The sequence below is a fragment of the Numenius arquata genome, chromosome 13 (assembly GCF_964106895.1).
Source record: "Numenius arquata chromosome 13, bNumArq3.hap1.1, whole genome shotgun sequence".
In the NCBI taxonomy this organism is placed as follows: domain Eukaryota; kingdom Metazoa; phylum Chordata; class Aves; order Charadriiformes; family Scolopacidae; genus Numenius; species Numenius arquata.
In genome coordinates, this window is record NC_133588.1 from 4,999,992 (window position 1) to 5,024,763 (window position 24,772).

Consider the following 24,772-nt stretch of genomic DNA (forward strand, 5'->3'; position numbering starts at 1 on the left):
AGTGATGAGCAGAGTAGGGGGCTGAGGGTTCCATTTTTCTCCCCAACTATGAAAGTTTATGTATTATGCAACTTTACATTTTACAGGCTGTCAGGAACCGTATTTTCTTCCTGTTTTCCTACTCCCAGGCTAAGGCCATTATTAGCAATACTTAAGAGCTGAACCATGAAGCAATCATCTAAGTGCTATTAATTTATGGACACATTCACCTTATAAAAAAGAGAGAACTGACTGGGAGGTTCCCAAATGCATTAAACAAATAAAAGTTGGTGCTTAGTCACAGGAATCTTCGGGCGTTACATTTAACATTGCTTTAAAATGCAGGCTGTTTCTTTGAAATAGCTTATTCAGTTCCCCTATGATACATGCTGAAGGCTAAAACTAGTTTCTTACGCTTGTATACAAGTCATTTTATGATTTTTCCTTTCACAGTGAACCGCTTTTCTGTCTGTATGCTCCCTTCTGAGAAAGGAAATAAAAATTGAGGTTAGTTTCCATAATGTTTCATTTACATTGCCAGATTACCTCCAATCCGATGCAGTACATCATAAACCAATACTCTTTGGCTTAAAAGAAGACTCAATTGTCAAAAACCAACTTTTTTTTTTTCTTTTTTTTCGGGTGTGCCATAGAAGATATCTCTCCCTCTTAACTGGTAAGGAACAACTAGTCACATAGACAGCTTGTAAAACTATTTACTGTTTTGCGATAATATAAAGTAGTACAAAATGCAGGCGGTCAAGTACTGCCGGCATTTCAAAACACAGCATTTGTCACCAAGAAGCAGCCACAGTAATGCATTTACACTCTGCTTTTCTGTACGTTCTCTCCATGTGCCACCGGAAGAGTTTACAAAACTTCTTTTCCATTTGCAGTCAAAGGCCAGAAGACTGGGGGCAGAAAGCCAAGCAGCGTGTTTACACCCATCTATTTTAGAATATGTATCCTGAAAAAAAGGGATTCTTGGATAGTTGCAGTTGTGAAAGAGTGGATATTTCGCTACAAGATTTTTCATCTAAAAAACTTTTAAGATGGTGACCAAGGCCACATCTGGCACTAGCAGTTCCACGGCTGTTCTCTGCGGTCAGGCAGGAAGAGGTAACACTAACTTTAGGTACGATGCAAGACCTCTGACGGGGAGAGGGAGGGAGAAAGATGACACAAGTGGAAGATGTATGAAAGTTAACGCATTGGGAAAAACTACAAAATAAATCTAGGGATGTGGACGAGAAAAAAATCCAGACATTCAAATTGGTCTCATTGGTACATAGGTTTGTGCTTGTTCATTTTGTAAAGCCTTTATTGCTCCGTGGTCATAAGGGGGAATGCCTGTAACTACTTCCATGCCCAGAGTCACGATGGGGCCAGGGGAGTGAAGGTATCAAACAAGGTACCACACTTTGTTGAGAGCTAGTTGAGAGCCTGTTGTATTATTATTGCCTTTTTTCTTTTTTTTTTCCCAAGCCCCCTCTTCCTTTAACATCACTCGAGGTACCTGGAGGCTGGGGCTGGACTTCCTCTTCAATATGCAGCCACGGGTAGGTTATCACACTTTCTGCTCAGAGGATCTAAGTGTTCTCGAGCCCATTGGAATAAGTACCAGCTGCCCAGCCAAGCCCTAGGGCTACTCTGTACCTGGTACTACTGCCTACAAGATGCTTCTGTGGCATCTTTGATGCCACCTCCAAGCACCCGCAGGTGCCGTCCCAGAGCGGGATGGTGCGTAACCAGGGAAGAGCCAACGGACGATAACCCTTCCACTGGCACGTGGTTATAGAATCCATCACCTAAAGCCTCACTGGAATTTTTCCAGAGAGAAAGAATTCAAGAGCTCAGTAATAATGAAATGAAAGAGAGGGTCTTTAAAAAAGGTTGTAGTAGAACTGAAGCTATTCAAAGCAATAGTTTTGCCAAGGAGCACAGACTAGATAAATAAGGCAAGGGAACACGGAAGCCAGGAGACTATCAGGTAAAAGCAACAGTGACGCTTTTAATAACATCCTCGCTCTTGAGTGTGAAAAAATAGAGCACACTTCATGCAGCAGCTAATGGAGCAGATAACTCTCAGCACCCCTCACTTTACACAGATTAGTCCTTTGAGAATAATTTTCAAATTTCTCTCGTACTGTTCTGTGGCAGAGTGTGTCCCAAAGAAACATTTCAGGTCTTCCCAGAAGAACAAAGTAACCACATTTTCTACACTATGGGATCAGCCTCCGTTATCTTTAGAACACTGGCTTTTTCAAAGTGGCTTTTCCTGTGTTGTATTTTGTGACCTCTCCTTCTATAGACTTAATCCCAAAAAGGAAGTTTTCCATATAAAGCATCTTAGAGTTGAAAATGTACAGCTCACATATATGCAATTTGTACAACCAGATTTTACTGTATATATAGTTGCATGTTTGCTAGTCGGTGTAGACAGAAGTAGCTAAAAAGCAACTAAAACAACAGTATTTCATTGCAAACAGGAGCCAACAGACTTCAAAGTATAGTATTTTACATCAACACAGGTTTTGCAGCTTTTCAAGTCAGGTTTCATTAGGTACTTGGTATACAGTAAAACTCTGATCTACTTTTATTTATAGTTTCCTCTTTCCAGGCAGAGATTTTTAATATTCATTAGTAATCCTGAAACGAAGAGTCAGATGTACAACAGATTCCCAGGTAGTAGCTTAACACACTGCAGAAAAGTCAGTTTTGTTTTACCAAGGACTAGAATCCACTTCAGTACCATTCCCTGAGGCAATCCACTCTTTTATTGTTTTGTCCTCGAATCATTTGTATATAGTTGCTGTTCTGTTCCAGACTGCTTTGTTTCTTTAAAAATAGACACTTAGAAAAAGACATCTGTTAACTTTCATTGCTAATTTTATATTTCAGCAATTATGCTTCCCCTTAATACCCTCTTCTCCTCTTTTTCCCCTCCAAAAATTGCAAGTTAACAGATAGCAAATCTGTGTGCTTGATTTTCACAAGACAGGAATTCAGATCTTTAAATGAACATTAATTTTTGAAGATGCAAATGTGTGAACTGAAAACAATGTAGTAGACAGATAACAGAACAGAATTAATATGCAATGAACAGTCTAAAATTTATCTTACCGAAACAGGTTGTTCTCGAGAGAGAGAATCTATGATGCTAAAAAGATAAAGGGTGGGGAGAAGTGTTGGGAGGGGAGGGTAGAGAAACACCAGAGAATCATCATCCTTGGTCCATAGAAATACACTGAGCAAGAACACTCCAAATCTTTACGTTCTCAATGGACTAAAGAGGTTTCTCCTGATATAATTCCACCTTTGACATTTTAAAAAAGCCTGTGTATAATCAATGCACTTAAAGCTTTAAGTTTTAGTAACTTCACTTTGACTTTGTTTATAAAACAAACACACACAAGCACACTTCCTAGAGTGCAAAATGCTTAAATACTTCAATTACAGAACTCCACGTGTATTTTTTGGAACATAATCCTTTCGCTCTGAGTCAACTTCCTCCTCCTCATCGCATCCATTGCCAGCAACGGTTGCATTAAAACTAACCAAAAAACGCAGCAAATGCAATAGTCAATAACTCTATCCTGTTTCTTCAGTTTTCCAGAGGACATTGTTCATTTGTATAAACTCATCGTTGGACTCTGGTACATGCACATGTAAGCATCACAAAGTAGTCTTCGCGCGCAACCTTGGATTTTTCTGGAATCCAGTGAGTGTAATTCTTCTAGAGACATCTTCAGGTATTCACCAACTTCTGGACATGGGGTAACTTGTGGAATGTTAAAGCCATTCTGACCTCCTTTTAACCATAAGGAAAGAAGGAGAAACAGATTAGGATAGCATCTACATATATTTACTCTTTATAACGTACTTCAATTATGAGGGCATCATCAGTTCTTGAAAATGCCTTCTAAAAAAACCTAAATATGCCATTCTGGACTACTGCAGGGTAAACGTACATGAGAAGTGTATCATTAAGAAAAATCACATTTGGTGTCAGAGTATCTTGTAGTGTTTACTAACAAGCAAACACCAACACCAAACAAAACCGAGAAATTTGGGTTTCCATTAACACTAAAAATTCTGTATGACTTTGGGAGAGGGACCTGAATACACACTCCACCTCAAGTGCTACCGAATCTGTTAGTAACATGACAACTGGTAACAGTTATGAATTTCTAAAAGGTGTCTGTACCTGACTTGGAAGACTAAGGCAGTGTTTGCTGCTGCCATTTTCCACATAGAAATGAGCAAATTCAAACAAGAGAAGTATGGACTTCCATGACACACTTCCCCAGCAGACATTTTTCAGTTACAGCACTGGCTGAAGAAAAATATTTGTGATACAAAAGCCCCAAAGATCAGCAGGAGATACATCTAGCGATTATCTCGTGTGATGTATGTTCCTGAAACGACGTGGTTCTTTACAGACTTGAGTCATGCACATTTCAAGCGCTCCAAAACAAAGCGGGGTTGCCTTCTGGGGTTGTTGCAAGAAAGAGACTTTAATCCTGCAGCAGTTTCATTTTCAACAGGAGGCGAGATTCTTCTCCTCCCACTCCCAAAATCACACTGTAACAGAGGGGCTCAAGAAGTCTTCATGCAAAGACCTGTTCCTGTGAGTCTGACACTTGCATCTATTGCTGTTTTTCTCAGGCACCAGAACGAAACCGTGTTTAAATAAGCACACTCTGTTCAATGCAGCAACACCTAAGAGAACACTTGTTTTACTGACATCTGCGTTATTACAGGTAACAGTTTTCCATTGAGAACTCTAAAGAGGTTCAAAGGAACTGCACGAATGGTGTAACGTGTGACTATTTTTTATTCTAAGACGCCTACATTGAGTAGGTTAAGCAAAAGCCAATAAAAATACTTTCATACTATCTGATGATTGTGTACATCCACTTAGATATAGACTGAAAGAACGTATTCCTGCAACTGATTATTTAAAATTAATTCTCTCTGCCAAACTTGCAAAGTATAGAAAAATGTATAAGGAGTCCCACTAGAAAACTTCTGCAGTTACTTCTCTACCATCTGCTTATTAAGGTGCCCAATTTAGGTGAAATTCAGATTGTGCAAATCCGTGGCTGCTATGAAATCAATCCACTGAGGTAAGGCTGAGTCGAGATTAGTGTCCCAGCATCGGGTACATCAAGTTAAATGATAATTAATATCTCCAAAACATTAAGAAATAGGCACTGAAATTTACAATAGTAATATATGTAAAAAAATTAAGTCAAAATTAACAAGAATAAATAAGAGATCTCCTACCATCCCGATCTGCCATGCTGTCAAAGAAAAGCCAGGCGGAGTCATCCCTCCCATATTTAACAAAAGCTACATAGTGGCTTGTTTCTATGCAGAGAACAGCAAACAACTCCATCTTCTGGTACGGGATGCAGCCGTGTCGCCAGTCCCAGTCTGGAAGGTCTTTAGGTAGTGACAATGGATTGAATTTATGACTCTGTCTCTTGGGATGAAGATGAACCTACGATTGAAGTGATGTATCAGAATAGAAAAAACACCCCATAAAATTATTTCTTTCAGTGCCAAACGAAGCTAAGAACAACATTACTGCTGAACAGAGGAGGAAATGCAGTAACAGTAGCAGACTAAACATATCATTTATTTTTCCCCACCAGTGTAGTTCAGTATTGCCCAGAAAATGCAAATCTAAGGTTAGAGGGAAGGTCAGATTTAATGCAACAACTTTGTACTGTGCTCAGACTTGAAAACAAGCCATGACTATGGCAGCTCCCTGCAAGTTACCAAACAGCTCTCAAAATTAAATGGTTCTACGTCATGAACTTAGAGAGTCAAGCAAGGTAGCATGTACGTAAAATTAGGATTTAAAACAGGCGACAGGAAACAGATTCCAAGCTGCCCACGATTACTACTTCACTGTATTCAGTCCTGGATTTGGCAGTTGCCGTGTTTTCAGTAAGAAACTGTTGATGAATACATCGCAGGGCAAAGCGAGTTCCTAGTTTGTCACCAAAGGCAACACTTGGTGGGCACAGTTACACTACTCCTGGTGAAAGTCTCACTACGTTCTTCTTACTACAGCATGTACCATTTGGGTTAAACCCACACAGAATAACAAAGACAACAACTTACTTGCGTATTGCACGTTTTGCAGAACTGCTTGATTTTCCCAGCAGAAATATCAGTGTCTTCGTAACATTCTCTGCACTCATACATAGCAAGGCCTCCACATATACGGCACTGCCTGGGAGCTGCATTTTTAAGGAAGATATTAGTCTCCAATCTGGGGAGGCTTTTTTGTTTTTTAAGACGGGGGTATGGAAAGGAGGGAGGATTACTACTTTAAATAGAGAAAAACACTTTGTTAAAAAAAGCTAAAACCAGGTTGTCAATCAAAGCAGAAGCGTACCACTGTATTTAACTTCTTCCTCTTAACATAATATGAAATAAGAGAAAAAGGGTTAGAGTGGTAAGTTGAAAAACAGAAGATGATAAAAATTAAGTTTTATGAACTGCATGCACAAGTAAAAACAGGCTTTTAAATCGAGTTCATTCTCTCTATTGGTATTGGTACAGCCAGCTTAGCCCCTGTGTCTGTCAACACCAGAAAAAAACCCAACAGCCTAAGCTGATGGCCAAGACAATGAAAGAAAAGGTCATGACAGTTTCAGCAATTATTATCCTAATAAATTTTAGCAGATAATTTAAAACCATGTGTCTTTTTTTAGGTAATGCAATAAAAAATGTCAGTGAATGACAAGTATCAGAAATTTAGGTCCTAAGCAAGTCACAGGTTTAGAGTTGAAAAATGCACTACATGCTGTAGGTTTACGTGCTCATCTCAGGTTCTCTTCTAGTTTGATTAACTAATGACAAAAAGCTTAGAAACAAGCAGCACAAACTGACGAAGACTAATGAAACTTAATCATCATTGTCCTGTTAACCAATCTCGGTGCTACACTTAATTCTTAGGATTTTCTGCCTGCCATGTTAATGAATTGTTTTGCTGCTAATAACTCAATTTTAACACCACCATCTTGAAATAAGAAGTTTAGTTGTAGAGGTACTCAAGAATTAAATAATCAAGCAAGTTATATTCTCTACATCCTTTTGAATTACAGCTTTTAATTGATATGAGAAGGAAAAAAAAAAAAAAAAGCATCGTAGTCAGTAAACTTTCCTTTTTCCTCAGCCTGGACATTCCACACTAGCTTGTTGAATTTATTAAATAAAAACAAAAACCAAAACCTCAGAACTACCAGGAGTACTTACTTTCACTGTTAGTCACGCTCAACAACTCTCTTTTATGACACACCACAATGTTACATACTTACTATCTTCAAGTAAGTCTGTTATGTTTAATTCCAAGGATGGAAAAATTTTGTTGAACATTTTGAAGTCTTTTCCAAACCGTGGCATCTGGATAATCAGGCAAGAGGGTGCCTAGATAAAATGCCAGAATATAATGTAATGAGCTTGAGATAGATAATTATCTAAATTTAGAGACATACTTCTAATACAATAAACATATTCCTGTTATTTAAACTTGCAATCTATTGACTCCAAACTTAACAAGACGGTCAGCAAACCAAAATGAAGTCTTTGAGAGAAAGTACGTCTAAAAAACCCAGTAAAGTGGCATCAAAATCAGTCAAATGTTTTAAGTCCCAGTCCCGCACAAGTATGATACTAAATATACTGGACTGTGCTTCCCCGGCGGCAGTTCTAGTAATTCGGTCTGTTCATGTCATGAAGTCAACCCTGAAATATTTCTGTAATGTAGGCAACCTGTACTACTGACCTAGTGCTCCCGTTTCCAACACGTCTGCATTTTCCACACCAAGTCCTACTTTTGTCCCACTGCTGAACAGGCAAATATCTAGGAATCATCCCTTCTAACAGAGCAACAGCTGTCACCAACCTCTGCAAACTTCAAGTTGCTGTTGATGAATGACCACTCCAGTAACTGCTGAATTGTCGGGACTCCAACTTTCTCATTTTTGTCCATAAAAATTTGATAGAAGTAACAGTCTTGTACTTTCTGACCTGCTGATCTAAAAACAGATTTAAAAAAACAGATTCTGAAGCTCTACTGTACCAATGACTGCATTTTACTAGGAAAATAACATCTACCAGAAAATAATCTATACAACACCCTCTCTGCATTGAAATACATTGTTTAAAAAAAAAAAAGCCAGCAACAAAGTGCCTTAGATGATAGGAAATCGAGTATTAAGAGTGAATTGATTGTAGAAAAACTTATTTAAGAAATAAAAGCAGTATAGGTTTCAGAGTATCTTTTAAAAACATCTGCCTATGCATTACTGAACTACCAACCGAGAAATACTTCCTGAGCACGTGCATCAAAAACCGCAACACACTAAAGCAGCCTTCATTGGAAAGGTAAGTAAGAGTGTCACTAACAAAGCATCAAAAGGAACAACAATAATTCTCTTCAGTATGACATTCCCAATAAGAACTTAAAAAAAATGACTGGGTTTAATGAAACATTTCCTTTTAATCAGAGAGATATTTACACTGCTTCCTGCCGTGGAAGTCTCACGTAGATGGCCAGTGTTGCTAGACTTGCTATATAGTTAACAGAGAACTCTTGAAAAGGATAATCCAGATTGAAGAGCTGTTCAGCTCTAATTGTTAAGAAGCCTCCCACACCTGGGCAGACATTAAGGCAGCCGGCCACTACATTAATTGCCAATGCTAGCCATAGTAAGCAGTCTGGATAAACATCTTCATCCTCACAAAAAAGGAAAAAAAAAGAAAAAAACACCACAAAAACACACCACTAAAACAAACACACACCACAAACCAACCAGCCTCCCCTCAACCCCCCAGAAAAAAAAACACACAAAAAATAAGAACCACAAAACCACAACACAATTTTATATGGATTAGGGAGAGGGACAAAGGCTTAAGCTAACTATTTAAGTAGGTTTTGAGGTCAGATGTTTCAAAACAAAGTCAAAGTTAAGTACTGATGTTTTCAGGTAGTACTTCTGTTACATAAACATAACTGACATATTTGGGAAGAGAATTCAGATTAGGAATTGAATCTACTCTGGAAGGACATAAGAAAGGATCTAGAAGACTCTGCTCACATTGCAGAAATGGATTTTGCTATCATGGAGAAAAAGCATGTAGGGGTAACTGGCCTCCAATAGCAGAAGAAGTTAGGTAGGAGCTGTTTCATCCTAGTGTCAAAGTTCCTGGAATGAAATTCCCAGGAACTTTCATCAAATTTGCTATAAACGATAAACTCCTCCCACCCCAGCCAGTGTTTTAGACAACACTGCGTTTTAGAGTACTCCAGTGTTGACAGGATTCTAAGAGTATGATGCACAAAGTTATTACTGTTATTTTTAAGCCTTCTTTCTAAGAAGAGAGACCTCTGGATTACTCTTAGAAGAGTTAAGGTAGGTGCACAAAACACATGAACTTCAGTGCTAAAAGCTGAATGGTGGAATGTAAATTCTGTTCTCCTCTGTATAGCACAGACGTGACAAAAACCTTGATGGCCAAAAGAGGGATTAAAGGAATATGGAAGACAGTGCAGAAACATCATACGAGTAAGGGGCATCTTCTCTTGCTTTTTACTTCACTCCTTTCAGCTGTGATTTCTGCCACAGCAGCACACCTGGTAACTACCAAAAACTAAAAATACATTCTCACGCAAAAATCTATTATTCTAATTATAATAATAAATACTACTATTATAATTACAGTATTGTACCCCAGCTGTTTCACCAGAATAATACATTAGCCACAGGGGTTTCTCAGCAGGTTGTATTTCATAGAATTGAAGCAAGGCAGTAACAACCACTATGAGGGTCTTACGATGGCAAGCGATTCTCTAAACATTTTCCTATATAGACCCAACGCGTGTTGAAGTTACTAGTTATCGTACTTTGGTTTCTTGGTTGTTTTTTTTTTTAACCTAACAGTAGATCACATAAACCTTTGCCTAGCCAGAAACAGGAACACAGTTTCAAATTCATGATATGCCCTGCAAACTTCTAGATTTCCCGACAGAAGACAGCCTCACAGAAGACACTCAAACAGCACCTACACAGTGAACTACAGCACACCACACGCAGATACTCTAGTTACAGTGTCGTAGCACTTACACACACCTCACACACGACTGAGCTAAAGCAGCAGATAAACTAATACAATTCCTGTGATGAGGAAAGGAATGAAAAAACATATATGAAATGCCTTGCAGCACTGCTGCTGCCACAGAACGCAGCAAGGAACCCTGGAGTATCAGGGGCCAGCCAGCAGAACGACAGCCGTGGTCAACAACCCCTACCTCTGTTAGACTCGGTTACGACAGCTGAATCCTTGTAGTGCTACAGTCAGGAATGAAGGCATACATAAATGCCACCATCTCTTATTTTGATAAAGTAAGAGAAGCCAAACTTGATCAAGCCAAACCATTGAAATATTTTCATTAGCCTTAAAGAAGAAATGCAAATCGGTTTCCACGGCTTAAACGCCAGTTCAGCAATCTCTGCAGCTTGTCCCAGAAATAACGAGCTCTAAGCTCTAGGACACATGAAGAAGTGCTGGAGGGTCCTCTTACAGCAGCCCTTCTGCAGCGTAACTAACAGGAAGGCAGGAAGGCTTCAAGCAGACAGCACCAGGACAGGGGAGCTTTGTCCAGGTCGCATGAAACTATATCCATGAGCCCTTGCAACAAGAGACCAGCGAGGCAAAACCCACTACCAGAAAAGGTAGGAAATAGTGTCAAATTTGTCATTATATATTGAATCTTATTAGAAATAACAAATCTAAAGTCAAAGGTCATCTAGTCAAAGACCTACAGCAATTTGAAAGGCAGCAGACAGTCTCTCCTCATCAGCCTCCACAAATAGATGAGTTCAACAAAGAAAAAAGATTCACCTTATTTTCAACAGTGGCTCGACTCTTAGAATATGGTGAAATAAAATGTTCAAAAATTCTTCTGGATCTAGGGGACGGAGGAAAAAAGTCGTTAGTATGCAAAAAGAGATTCATTCAAAATCAGTCTGATGTAAGTTTTCAGAATTTTAATAGGAAAACAGTAAAGGTTCATTTTTACAGCTTTATTAACACAGTGAGATTATGACTAGCCACGAGTATTTTCATGACACACAGCTCTATTTACTCTTTTGGTATCAAATGGCCCTAGCAAAAGACATAGGCTCAACAGGGTAACTAAGCTTTCCAGTAAAGATCAAAAAGATGCTCTGTATTTCAGAGGAATCATTTGGCACCACACAACTTTTCCAGGAGAAATAAAAGCTTTCAAAAGAAAACAGTGAAAGTGCAGAGAACACTAGAGTGACAGTAACACTTACATAAAAACCACACAATAGTACAAAGTTCATCTAAACTAGAGACCGAGTTGTCTAATCAACAATGCAGCCAACACTGGCTTCACAGACATCTATTCTCCCCCAACACCAGGAGTTTTCTGGTGTATTTCTCTCCTGCCACTAACTGCAATAAATACCGGTTTTCAGCATTTAGCATTTACAAAGAAAGTAGTGTTCTCCCAAACAAAAACAGAACAGCTACATAATGCAATGCTAATTAATCATTATACACAGCAAATGATCAAAAGGTTGGGAACTGACTTTTATAACATGATTTACACATTTTATTTCTTAAAATACTACATAATCTTTGTGACAATGAAATGTTGTAGTGGAAAGATTATTCCTCAGGGACCAAAGTGGCATTTTGAAAGAGGACAGGACCCCAGCCTTATCGGTGTCTTAACGTCTAAGGAAGAGCCTTAGGTCTCCCCTAACTGCTCGAAGGGAGTTACATGGGCACAGGAAGGCAAGAAAAGAAATCCAGTCAGTGAAAGACTGTTAACGGCAGAAACTGTTCAGTGAGGGCTCCTCACAGACCCGCACAAGCGGAAAAGACCTTTTTGCCACCCAATGGTCACTGAAATCTCTGGCAGAGATTTTACTGCTACACAGAAATAGTCGTGTGCTGTGTTCTGGTATGATTATATAGCAAGGTATTTCAGTTCCGTCATATTATGATTCTTACAAATCTCAAAGAAAGGAAGATATCCCCAGTTACCTTTTTCCTCTGAAGTGAATCCTGATGCAGCCTCAACTTTTTCAAGTATTTTCCTCAGTTTCATTATTTTTGTAGCACATACATATCCATATCTAAGATAAATGGGTTTAATAAGCTATTAGCTAGTTTGTGATCAAGTCAGAGAAGCAGAAAAAGACCCCAGTCTTAAATGCTGAAATACAGGCTCTCAGATCCTCCTTTAACAGTGTACAGTATTTCTTCAAAACTATGTATTGACTCCTCATATTCAATCTGATTTCCAGGTTTTTTTAAATGCAGTGTAAATTTATGCAGTGCTCAGTGTTCTTACATTACCTTTAAGAGCTCTTTTTAAACATTAACTTACCAGTATAACTGTTTTCTGATTTGTCAGTCAACTACTTTTGATTTGTTTTCACTCTAATTTATACCGCTTAATACATCACTTTCAAAATGTCACGTAACAACAGCACTGTGGGAGTTGTTAATAAAAAATATTTCAAGATTTGAGAAAAAGATACAGAGCTGTATTGCTGATGTAAGAGGCTGAAGTTTTGAGCATTCAATCTTTTCCTCTAAAGCTTTACAAAAAATGCAAAGAAACTTTTAAGCCTGGTGGAAAGGTAGGAGAAGTAAGACTTGGAGTCTTCTCAGCCAGTTCAGATTTCTGCTAGTTGGTGTGTGTCCTACCCCAGAGCCCTGGAACACACCAGGCAAAGGACACACACCCTTACAAGAGCAAGGGTTCAGAAGCCATCCTCTTATATCACGAATCAAAAGTAAAGCTTTGTGATAAATTGCTCAGTGACAGCCCACAGAATTTCAGAACTACAACAGTATTATTTGCATGTTTTTTAAAAAATTAAGACAAATAACTTTTCATGCAGACTTTGTCATATTTCCTTTGTTCATTGTGCCTAAGAAATTACAAAGCTCACATTAAGTTCTGTTAATAAATGCATTTTGACCACTTGCAGACCCCATGTAAAAATTAACGAAACTTTGAAAGCCCCACCAAATCTATCAAATTGTGAAACTCCACATAAGATAACCCAAATACTTTCTTGTCAAGAACAGCAGCATTAAAAACACATAAATACGAATGCTGTGAACAAATATAGCTTATTTTTATCAATGCTTTTGTGTTTATACCTATGCAAATTCTGCAATAGCTTTATGCTAATCGCATTTCCAAATAGAGACTAGTGAAAATATTTTATTGCCAAAAAATTTCCAGTTAGCACTGATTAAATTTACCATGAAGAACAAGTAAAAATACTCAAAAACCCCACAACTGAACAGACTGGCAGCAGCAGGTAGCCAAACTTTTCAGGTTTGCAATAAGAATGCACATACAGCAGGATCTAGTGTAAAATTTATATTAGACCAGAGACCAGTTTACACCTCTACTTACATTCTCAGAGGATTCACAATCTCTGTCCGCAACAGCTCTTGAGTCTCACTATAATACTCTACGTCATTCTTTTCTTTAGGTCTGAGTAACACAGTGTCCAAAACAGAGCTAAAAGAAAACAGGCTACAAAGGAAAAAAAGAGAAGGAAGGTTGGTTTGATGCTGGAAGATATAACCACTCAGATGCCTGAGCAACATAAGACAAACCAAGCAAAGCCACAGGAAGAATTAAAGCACTCTCAAAAAGAGAGAATTATGGACAGAGGACAACATAGCTACACTAATTAGTAAAAGTCCACTCTAACCCAGTTATCTTTCTGCATCAGAGCACAAAAACTGTTTGCTAAGGCAGGATTCTGCAAATAAGTTACATTACCCTCCCTCCACCCCCCAGCCTGTGTACTCTTTCATCCTTCAACCCTTTACAGTCAAAAGGACTATAGATACATAAGGGCCAGTACAGTTCTGACATGATCAGCACTTCGTGTTATGCAGCGAATGCTGCAGTGCTTGTTCCAGTTGGAAGAGTCAAAGGCATGACCTTTAAGCTGCACAGTGATACAGACAGTCATTACAACAACAATCACGTGTTCCGCATTTCTAGCGTGGGATGCCACTAGACAAATTAGGCACTTACCAGAATAAGGTGGAGTCTAAGTAACAGGAGTTGTAATGACCCTGGATACCTTTCTTCTTTCCAATCATTGTCTCTAAACCTTCTTTTTCCATTTTTGGAGGAGTGTTTTCTTCTACCACTTCACTTAAGTAACCTCCAAAGGCTGAAATTTTTTTTTTCAAAAGACACTTTAAAGCCTCAAATTTTATCCCCCATGAGATTTTCCTATTAATGTTTCATAGCTAAGTTGCTGCCTTAGTGTAAGCATTCCTTCCCTGGACCAGAATAGCATTTTATTATCGCTGGGACTCACTGTCTTCCAGAGAGTGAACAAGGCCTTACATTCCACTGACACATCGGAGTGCTCCAGAAAGCCTGCAGCACTGAATTCATTTTAGCCAGTAGGAATGAAGTTCTCTTCTCATTACAAATGCCCTGGTCACACTATCTTACAAGTATCACACACATTTTTCTTTGCTGTTGTCCCAGGCAATACAACACAACCCAAGAAATCTAAAATATTTGAAGTTAGAAAAAAAATTAAGTTTTTAACCACTAACTCCCACTATAAAAATACATGTTAATACTTAGAAAAAAATTAATTTAGATTATAGAAAAATAACTGTCTGTATTTCTGATAATGCAATCACACATAGCTAGAGTTACAAATACCATTTTCAGCAAGATTACTCTACAACTTCTAAAGTAAAAAATGTACAGCGTAACAAAAAATCCCTTAATTTTATGAAATTTCTTTAAATATATGAACCTTTTCGTGTTTTAAAGCATCAAGAAAGTAATCCATAGAAGCGTTATGTTCTGTACAGGCTGATCTTCTATTCATTAATCTCATTTAATTAATACCTGTATTAATTAAATACCTGTGATGTTCAAGCGTTCCATGCAAAGAACATAATGCAGGAATAAATGAAAGCAAACCCCAGGTCAGTTCCCAGACGATGAGTAAGTAATAAGCAGAAGCTCAGTACCTAGAGAGTTGCAGCGTTCTATCTGGTTGGAAACGGGCTGTAGTGAGGCAAACCTGGAATCCGGCCTGCAGCTTTTGAGTTTAACAAAAAGAGCTTTCTTTGGAGCACAAGTGAAGTAGCGAGTTCCTTTAAACGTTCCATCTGTACAACCTGCACATTCATCTTCCTGAAAATTCAAGTGAGAATTCACTTTTTTTTCTTATTTCTACAATTCTGCAGTAAGACATTTGATAAAATATCTATCTGTAATAAGTCACCTTTCAGGTACTCTGAAGCTTGATATACAACGTTCCTGCATTTTAGTATACAAAGCTTCAGCTGCGGTGTTCTTTAACTAAATTTAATACTGAGGAAATTAAGAGCCACACTTTTTTTCTTCATCCTTAAACTTTCACTCCATCCAAAGTAAAACAAAAATTCCATCAGAAGCATCTTGGGGGAGGTGGGAGAGGAGAGCGAGAATTAAAGCTAGTCAACTTAGCTAAGCCAGCTAATCACTCCAGATTCCTTCTGCAGTTAGAAAGAGCACACATGCGCTACCGAGCGCCTTTTAGAACTCCATTAAAATCACTGAGCGTTAGGTAATGCAAATAGTTCCAGCGTGACTGTGACCTGCACAAGAGAAATACCTGCTTCACAACGCCTAAAACGTACATCAAGGAAAGTCAACATAAACTATATGAAAAATAACAAGTTATCATTATTTATCTTTGGTAACACAATTGTCTGCTTGCTAACAATGACTAGGTTTCAGCGCAGAAATGCGTGACGGGCAAGTCCAGGACCCCAGTTTAACACAAGGCACCCTAAGATGCAGTCTCAGAACACCTGTGGCAAACTGAGCTTGAGCTTCACCCAGAAACCCCACAGGCATCAGAATTTTTTGTAACAGTTGAAATTCCAGTCATATTCTCACCTACTTTGCTGAAGATGTTTGTTGTTTTACGTAATTGTACACTGCTTTATCTGAAATTTATTGAACTATCCCAAAATAAAGAACCCCCTCTCCCTCATTGCTTACCCATTAATTTAACTGATAGCCAATCCCAACCTTGGCCGCAGCTGCCACAGAGTAAACATCTGTACAGAAAAGCAATTTGTGTTTGCAGCAACTGTGAATTTACAAAGGGTCCACAGCAACACCTAAAGCACATGACTGTCAAATCAACAGCACCATTACCATCCATTATCAAAACCAGTGTTACGACTCTGACAGTCATTGCTCTGACACTGCCTGTTTGCGGGTATGCAAAAAACAAACAAAAAATTGATATTCAATAAAAACTCTTAACAGCCAGGGCATTTTATACAAATCTGCATTTCAAAGAACCTTTAATTATGGTCGGCTTTTTTTAAATTAAAATCGCCATAAGGTAAGCAAAGGGCACTCCTGTAAAGTGACCAGTCCTAGAAATTCAATTACCCATCATGACACAAAGACATCTGGGAGCCTATTAACAGAGTAAGGTCTGGGGCAGTCACAGGTGCCAGAGCTCATTTAAGAGTTGAGCCATGTTGCAGGGAGATCACACGGCAACCTGTCTGGACAAATTCCTCCAGACTGACTGCTTTTGCAAAGTATACAGGCACCAACTCTCAGGAACAAAACTAGTAACACATAATTAATATTGATATGAACTACAATTTATATTTACCAGTTCCAGTCCAGCTAATACTTCATTTACTCCAGGGGGCTGGCCAATCCAGCGGATTACTCCATAGAAGGGAGGATTTTCTTTAACTTCAGCCAAGGAACCTGCTTCGAGACCATGCGAGTTCCCGACTGGGCCAGCTGCTGATGGACTCTCCTGGCTAGGCGCAGTATTGACATCACCAATGACTGACTGAACGGATAAAGAGAGAGGACTATGTCCAATACTACCATTAGTAGTCGACGCTTTTGTCAAGCTAAAAGGGAGGGAGTGAAATCTGTTTTCTGTAGACACAGAGTTTGTTAAAGGTGGCTGCAGTGGTGGTGAAGAATGCCCAAATCCAGAAGATGAGTCAGTAAGAGATTTTGCAGGATCTTCAGCAACTGTTAAAAACAAAACCAAAACATCAGTAAATGTTGGGGTTTATTTTTCCCATCTTACAAAAGGAAAGCATTAGCCATCCAACCAATGCAGTGGATCTGCAACCACATCTGGTTTAAGAGGTGTCCTGTGCAGGAAGCACTAACAGCTGGGGACATGTAGGAAGATGTTTGTCACTTGGCAACACTGGAGAGACAGAAGTGTCCGAGGAGACACTGCTGTAGCCCTGCCTCCCTTACTACCACCAACAGAAACAAGCGGCAGACAGAAAGGAGACTTAAGCCAGAAACTACAGGAAGATATAAACTGAGAACTTTTTTACTTTTTCCCCCCACATTGGAATCTTTCTTTGAATACAAGTTAACAGCCCCAAGGACTATGACTGTAATGGGCAAAACTAGGAAGAACTCATTGGTCAGTATGACCGAGGAAAGGATTTGGTTCACAGCTTATACAGAGATGAGTAATTACTTGCAGACATGATTTGCAAATGGAAAAGTGTTTACTCCCCTGGCTCTATCACAATATACTTTGGTTCTAACACAAGGAATCTATCAGTGTCTATAAAGAATAAAGGATTTAAATAAATCATGACTAATGCAGTGCTTGATAAATGAGATCACAACTAGATGTAATGGCACGAGTGTTCTGTATCTTCTCTCATCTCTCTACACGGTCTCTAATAAAAAATTGGTATTCACAGAGCAAAAGCCTCTTCTTCATCACCTCTTCTCCCCACGCTCTTTTATTAACCGAACATGAAGTCCAAAAATAAAAAAAAAAATTGATTCAATCCTTTACTTACATAGTCCTGTGTAGATAGAATATTTACTTTTTTTATTTTAAATATTATAATAAATTAATTTTTAAACAGAGTTCCAAGCTGTTGGAACAATATCTGATAGGCAACCAAGAACCAATTTAAATTAACGTTAGTTTAGTATTTACCCCTTCAGTCACTAAGCCAGCCAGCCAGACTTCAGAAAACTTAACCAGGGAAAAATAAAAAAATTAGATCTGGAAGCAAGATATACTGATCCTTTGGGTATGTGCACCCATACTTGTAAGAATTCAGAAGAGGTTTTACACAAGTAACTTTAAAAAAATACTGAAAAAACATGTATGTTTAGTGAGATTATTTTTTTCCTCCCCTACTTCCAGACTGATTAGCTGGCGTGGCAGAATATTACGGTTCCCTTAGATCTGTAACATTAGCTACAAAAAGACAGGAAAAATAAAATTACTCTAGATATTTGGCTACAAGGAATATCTTCATATCTTCCTTCCAAGCCTCAGCTTTTATTTTCCCTGCAAGACACAGGCATTCCCACAGAGCTGCGCATTCGTGGCCAAGAGTGTAATCTCCTACATGCAGGATAAAACAACAGGTCTGTCAGTTAAGACAGAATGTATTTTCATGGGGGTTCCAAGATGCTTTTTATGATATGTCTTTCGCTAAGACAATATATTCCAACTGTTTTAAATTTAAACTCATACTTGTTTTATTTGAAGAACAACAATACATTCTAGGTTTTTTTTGTTTATTAAATAAAGTGTATGCCTACATGAAAGACTATCATCTCTCTTTACCTTCATCAATATACCATGGGGGTTTTGTTTTTGTTTGAGGCTGAGAGTCAACTGATGAGCCATTTAATGTGTAGAAGACTTCAGATCTGTTTCTGTTTCCAGGTTCAGAGGTAGATCCTGGAAAACAACACATTTTACTGAAGAGATTAGTCTTTATTTGCAAAAGGATAGCTACGCTCTGATCTCATAGTATAAATTAAAATACTTTCAAAAAGACCTAACTGCCTTTCCACAAAGCAGCAAACTCTCCCATCAAAGGTAAGACAGTTCTAAGCTTGCAACAAGGCAGCAGCTTATCCCAAACCAACCTCATCTTCCAAGCTGAAATTTGAAGTCACCAACCTGAGTAGGGGGCAGAAAGCACCCCTCAAGTGCAATTTTTTCATTGCTATAAATTAGGAATATAAGAAAGTATTTGAGATGCAGTGTACAGCAGGTATACTTTGTTTTTAAAGCAAAAAAAATTCAGAGTAGGCAAATAAATCACTGATCCAATTCCACACAGCTGTAACTTGTGCCAACATGTAACTGCAGTTACTTCAGTGAAGAAACCATCTCTGCCCGCATCCAACGCCAGGCAGAATGAAAGCTTACAGAATATATTGTCATCAGTATTCTACAACCCAAAATAGCCACTAGTAAACTCAAGAGACACTGAGTTTTGATTTCTGCCTTTTAAAAAAAAAAAAAAAAAAAGTATTTCCCTTCCAGTTTGTTTACTCTGGGAGGATTTTCAGAGCTGGCCAAAACCAGAGTCAAAAGAAGTTTATATTTTAGGAATACAATTTTAGTTTACAATCATAGCAAAATTAAGATATTCACTCTTAAGTAGATCTGTACCTGGGCTAAAAATTCAGTAGTTTCTAGGCCTGCAGAAGGAAGAGAATAGCAAACTGTATTTATTAAAAAAATATAAAAAACCCGAACACACAGCACACTTTCAGAAAAACAGAACGCAGCCCTGAATTGGTTATACTGGACAAATAGGTAACACGCTCTTGAATTTTTGCTAAATGTCAAACTGTTTTTCATGAAAGTGAAAGTATTTTGAGCAGTCTTAGCTTAAACTGTCTACCATCTTTATTATGATTAAACAAAACCATACAAATACTCCAGAGAAATTTAACTTGATATGTAACTGCAATAATAAATGGAGTGACAGAAAATGCAAGGCAACGCTTTTTCCCAAGCAACAGAAATTTGTGAAGGTAAAGAAAACCACAGTTCCCATACGTACCTGTAGCCTTTGGCTTACTATGATTGAACAAGCTCTTGTCACCACCACCTCTTGAGGTATAGGCAAGCTTGGGAGGTCTCCTGTCCTGTGACACAGTCTCTAAGATGCGATACATGAAAAGAGTATTAGCTTCCCTTCTCAATGCTTTTATTATGTTCAACTTGAAACATAACCGAACCGAGGTCTAGCATCGTAAGTTTTAAAACTGAGTGGGGCAAAACCTTTTTTGGCACAGAACCAACATTTTGCAAGCAACCACTTTACTCTGAAGTCTACCATTACTTCTCAAACACTTCAAATAGATGGGCTTCACGTTCTTCAATGTATCTCCACGCTTCCATTAAGGGAAACAGATGCATGAAATTCTAAACTTTGTTTTCTACCAACACATCTACAACAAATGCTCTTTACGCCAAAATGGGGAAGTGCCCATTAATTTTCCAGGAAAAGGAGAGGACAATTCATGCAAAAACATGCATCTCAACTAAACCAACAAGGAGGTAAACATAAGGAAAGTCAGCCAACTTGAAGACAGAGGGCAACGGTTACAGACTACAGGCTGTACAAGACTGCACACTCGTTAGTACCTGTCTTCAGACAGAGCACAACCAAAAGTTGGAATTATTAAATTAATTATTAAAGGAATTAATATCCTACGTTAGAAAAGGAATTGGGACTGTAGTGGTTACAAGTTGATACTACTCAGTGAATTACTGTGGATAGTGAATTTTTCCACAGTCTTGCTATGAACTTTCAAGTATTTACTCACAGAATGCATAAATACCACTATCAATACATTTCAAGCACAGAAAGAACAGCCTTCTGATCCAAGATATTTAAACTCCTAGAGTAAACTGAACAACATTCAATAAAGAGATTCCCGCTAGAGACACCCACAAATTCATAAGAACTAACTGTATAGTATTGCAAATACTATACAATTTGACATTAATTTTGTTCAATATTTAACCTTTACTGTTAGTGAGACCATAACCAAAAGGAGAAGGAAAGTGAAGAGAACTGTAACACAGAAGGTTAAACTAATTCAAGTGAATTTAGGATATTAATTCCACAGTATTGTTTTAATCATATAACTGTGCCTAGGTTGAGATGTTTATCAAAGACTGCCTTCTGGTTAAGAAAGCCATGCATACCTGGAATAACATCATTGATATGCAAAAGAAGTGTACTTTCAACACTTGCAAAACTGCACAGCTGGATTCCATTATATCTTCCATCCCAGTTTCCAATAGGATTATCCTAAAAATAGAAAACCACATTACATGTATCCCAAGAGAAGATTTACATCATACAAAATACACACATATGTTGGAACGTAAAAATTAGGAAAACGAAAGGTTTGACGTCTACTTTTTCCTGTAACAAGCTTTGCATTTAGAACTGTCAAACATTACAGTCTTTAAAGACAAACACAAATTTAAACTGTTCTTTTGAGAAATATTTTCTATTTTTACAAGCATTCCTCTACTGAAGTCCATTGTTTTCAAACAAGTTAGAACAATTCCAAGTGCACTGTTAGGCTACGGCTACTGCAATCAAGAAAATGGAAAGCACCTGACCTACAAAACCATAGCACCCTTTAACTACCAAAAATTTAACAGCTGTTCATTTTAAAAAAATTCAAGTTGCCAGAAATAATTTTTAATTACAAGCTTCACATTTTCTTGAAAGATCAACTTTTATACTTAAAACTCAGTATTTTTAAGGTGGAATGAAGTCAAACAAACCAAAGTTACATGAAAAAAAAAAGCTTTTGAAAATAGCTAACAAAGAAAAAGGCATCCAGACTACTTTTTTTAAAGGCAGAACGAAGCCGGTCTCACAAGACAAACACTCAACTCTATGACTTCAAGACTGACATCTAACATTGCAAGTAGCTCAGTGGAGGCTCCTCAGAGTAACCGGAGTATTTCTCCTGAAGCGTTTAGCATCAAATAGGATACCATTTACCTGATGCCAAAAAACAATTCCCACCAAGGGGCATCTTTGAACACAAGTGTTTATTTCCCATTTTAGGTCAGCCTCCGCTGAAGTAGCTTGTGGATAACGTTTCTTCTTCTATATTGCATGTCATTTACTAGATAACACACATGCAAAAGTTATTAAAGTCAGATTATTTTCTTACCATGTCCACTCCAACAACGTATCCTAAACTTTCGTTTCCTGGTAAGACATCACAGAATATAACTGTCCCATACTCTATACTCTCTCCTATCTTCAGAGAAACCCTGGAGTTGATCTCCAGAGGAGGAAGTTCTACCTGCATTGCGTCAACTGGAGCTGCATAGTCACTTTCCAGTTCATTGTCATCATCTTCCACCAGCTCCAGTTTGTCCAAAGCAACAAAAACCCCACAATCCTCATCGCATCTGAAAAGCTGCTTGCCTTGGTACTGTCCATCCGTAAAGCCCTGACCGCGACCTTCTTCCTAAGTGTCAGAGAAGGAAGTGGAGGGGAAAAAAAGAAAGGAAAAAAAAAAGCAGCAATGTATTTTGTGCAAAAGCAGATTACTACAAGAGCAGTAACGTAATCCAGTGCTTTGGTATATTGGGAAAATTCTATTGCCAGAATTCATGGCAAATGTACAGACTTTCTATCTTAGGGGAATAAACAGTAAGTTATCATTAGATTAGAGAGTAGCTGCAGGCAGAAGCCTTTTTACTCACAGAAGCATGTTTTCTTCAGGTGTAAATCTTACTTCCATCATCAAATTTTTGGCAGATCAAGACAAGACTACTTCATACTAGACATAATGCTAAGCATTCAATAATTCCACTCAGATGCCAAATAAAGAGAACTGATTTTCAGAAGCACTTGGCCCAAATATTCCCTGAGGTTCTCAGTGGGAACTGCAAAGAATTTGGGAAAAGTTTAAAGAGGACTTTGAAAAATATACTTCTAATACAAGAGTGGCAATCTCCTGAATCTAATCATTCAAAAACTTATGGTTGACATTAATTTTGCAGAATATTTCACTAGGAGCACACAACAGCAACATTCTCTATCGTAACTAGTTGCCATTTGACTTTTAGGGCTCTACAAAACCAGCAGCCCTAAAATCCTGCATTTGTGGATTGTATCCTGCCACATGCACAGAAAAACAAAGTACTCCACAGAAATCTGAGAGTCAGATATTTGCCACAATGGGGATGTAAGTAATTAAATTTTTCCAGGCTGGAAGAGTCAGAGTATGTTCCCAGCCCATGCACCTCAACAAGCATCACTGAACATGTAGAATACAAGGCTAATGTGATATGGTGTGTCGACAGGTATTTAATAACAATGCTTATGAAAAGACTGCTGATTACAGAATTTTTAGGGGTGGTAATGCTTCAAAAAAGAAAATTATTATGACTGCCTCTTTAAACACAAGATTTTTAGCGCATCTTATAAAATATGTATGGTGCTCCCCCTTAGCAAGAAACTTACCAGCAACTCTACTCCAAAGTATATCCCTGTTAGGGACCTTTCCTGCAATAAGGGTCCTCTGAAGCGAACAACTCCAGGAAATTTATCATCTCCTGATCTCAGCTGTACTCTAACAGGCGAGCCAATATCTATTTGGATGCCTTTAGTTAACCTGCTTTTGCTTTTAAACAGACTGTATCTTTCCTCACAGTTAGTAATGGCCAACAGCAACTCAGCTAGTTTTTCATTTATTTCTATAACATCCTTCTCATCCACAAACAGGATGGCATGAGGTTGTTCCAGAATCTTTAATCCAATCTGCAGTTTCTTGCCTTTACAAGGAATATTTCTGGAGTGTCCCACAGAAGAACGGTCTTGAAAAAACTGCCCAATGCTACCTTTGGGGACTTTCAAGAGCTTTTGAGTCTGCTTGTCTATGACACTGCATTCTTGGAGAAGCAAGTAAAAGATCCGCTCTTCCCAATAGGATGAACTTGCTTTTTCTTGACTCCATAAGCCTGAATTCATTGTGATGAAAACTTTAAAAGCTGTGCAGAAGTCTTCAAGAAAAATAAGCTGTTGATTTATGTGCACTGATCTTGACGAATTCTACTGGAGGGTCCAACCTTTGTGAAACAATGCAATATTCATTTTGCAAAGAACCAAATCCAAAGCAGAAAGCCTAGAATGAAGAAAAAAAAAAAAAGGGGGGAAAAAAAAAGGAGAAATGAAGTTGAGGAACTATAGCTAGTCTTAAGTAAAACAACAGAAAATCATTTAGAACTGTGGCCAGCCCCACTCCTCCTACAGAGTAAAAATAGTTCAGCAAAATCCGAGAGAGTAAACATAGTCTCGTAGCAGCCACAGTACTGCTGATCACAGACATACCCATTTCTACTTGTTACTACTGTGCATTTTCTCTCCTCTAGCTCCTTGAAGCAAGAGGCTATGGAAAAAGTGTAATGAAATGCAGAACACACACATACGTGAAAGGAAAAAGAAATCTTAATTTCAGGTGAACAGGAATAAATAGCCTGCTCAAGTTCACAAACAGTATTTCATGGAAGCTTTCCACTATGAAGATTTTTTTCCCATGCTTAGTGACTACTTATTTGTCACAAACTGTACTGCACCTGTCATGCCACATAACACTTTGATTTAGTGAAGCAGAAAATTGTGTCAATGCAATAAAGCAACAGAAAATGGAAAACTTAGTAATTTATAACAGCCATTTCTTCAAATAATAGAAATGGAAAATTCCAGTAAGCAATAAACAATGTATGAAAAACAAACTGTGCCAGCATTGCAACATGCAATTCTGAAGAAAAACCTGGAGACTTTTTATTATTTTAGAAAGATAATTCACTTCAACAAAGTAGGAAAAAATATAACTTTCAGTTATTAAAAT

The 24,772-nt window shown here is 38.1% G+C and overlaps 1 protein-coding gene across 3 annotated transcripts; it reads right to left on the reverse strand.

Annotated features, from left to right (window-relative positions):
• Nucleotides 1-681: 681 nt before the first annotated feature.
• CYLD (CYLD lysine 63 deubiquitinase) lies at nucleotides 682-24,046 on the reverse strand. Of its 3 annotated transcripts, none has more exons than XM_074157839.1 (16): nucleotides 23,386-24,046; nucleotides 22,082-22,384; nucleotides 21,090-21,195; nucleotides 19,936-20,034; nucleotides 18,699-18,815; nucleotides 16,731-17,110; nucleotides 15,076-15,241; nucleotides 14,108-14,249; nucleotides 13,472-13,594; nucleotides 12,079-12,170; nucleotides 10,903-10,969; nucleotides 7,904-8,036; nucleotides 7,317-7,425; nucleotides 6,115-6,233; nucleotides 5,269-5,485; nucleotides 682-3,790 (listed from the first exon to the last, which is right to left on the reverse strand). In XM_074157839.1, exons 1-16 carry the CDS (start codon nucleotides 23,890-23,892, stop codon nucleotides 3,606-3,608), a joined length of 2,865 nt encoding a protein of 954 aa, XP_074013940.1. In that variant the 5' UTR covers nucleotides 23,893-24,046; the 3' UTR covers nucleotides 682-3,605. The 3 variants fall into 3 exon arrangements, with proteins under 3 accessions (XP_074013940.1, XP_074013941.1, XP_074013939.1); XM_074157840.1 differs by having other exon boundaries at nucleotides 16,731-17,101; nucleotides 23,386-23,892; XM_074157838.1 differs by having other exon boundaries at nucleotides 21,081-21,195; nucleotides 23,386-23,892.
• Between the last annotated feature and the right edge of the window lie 726 nt (nucleotides 24,047-24,772).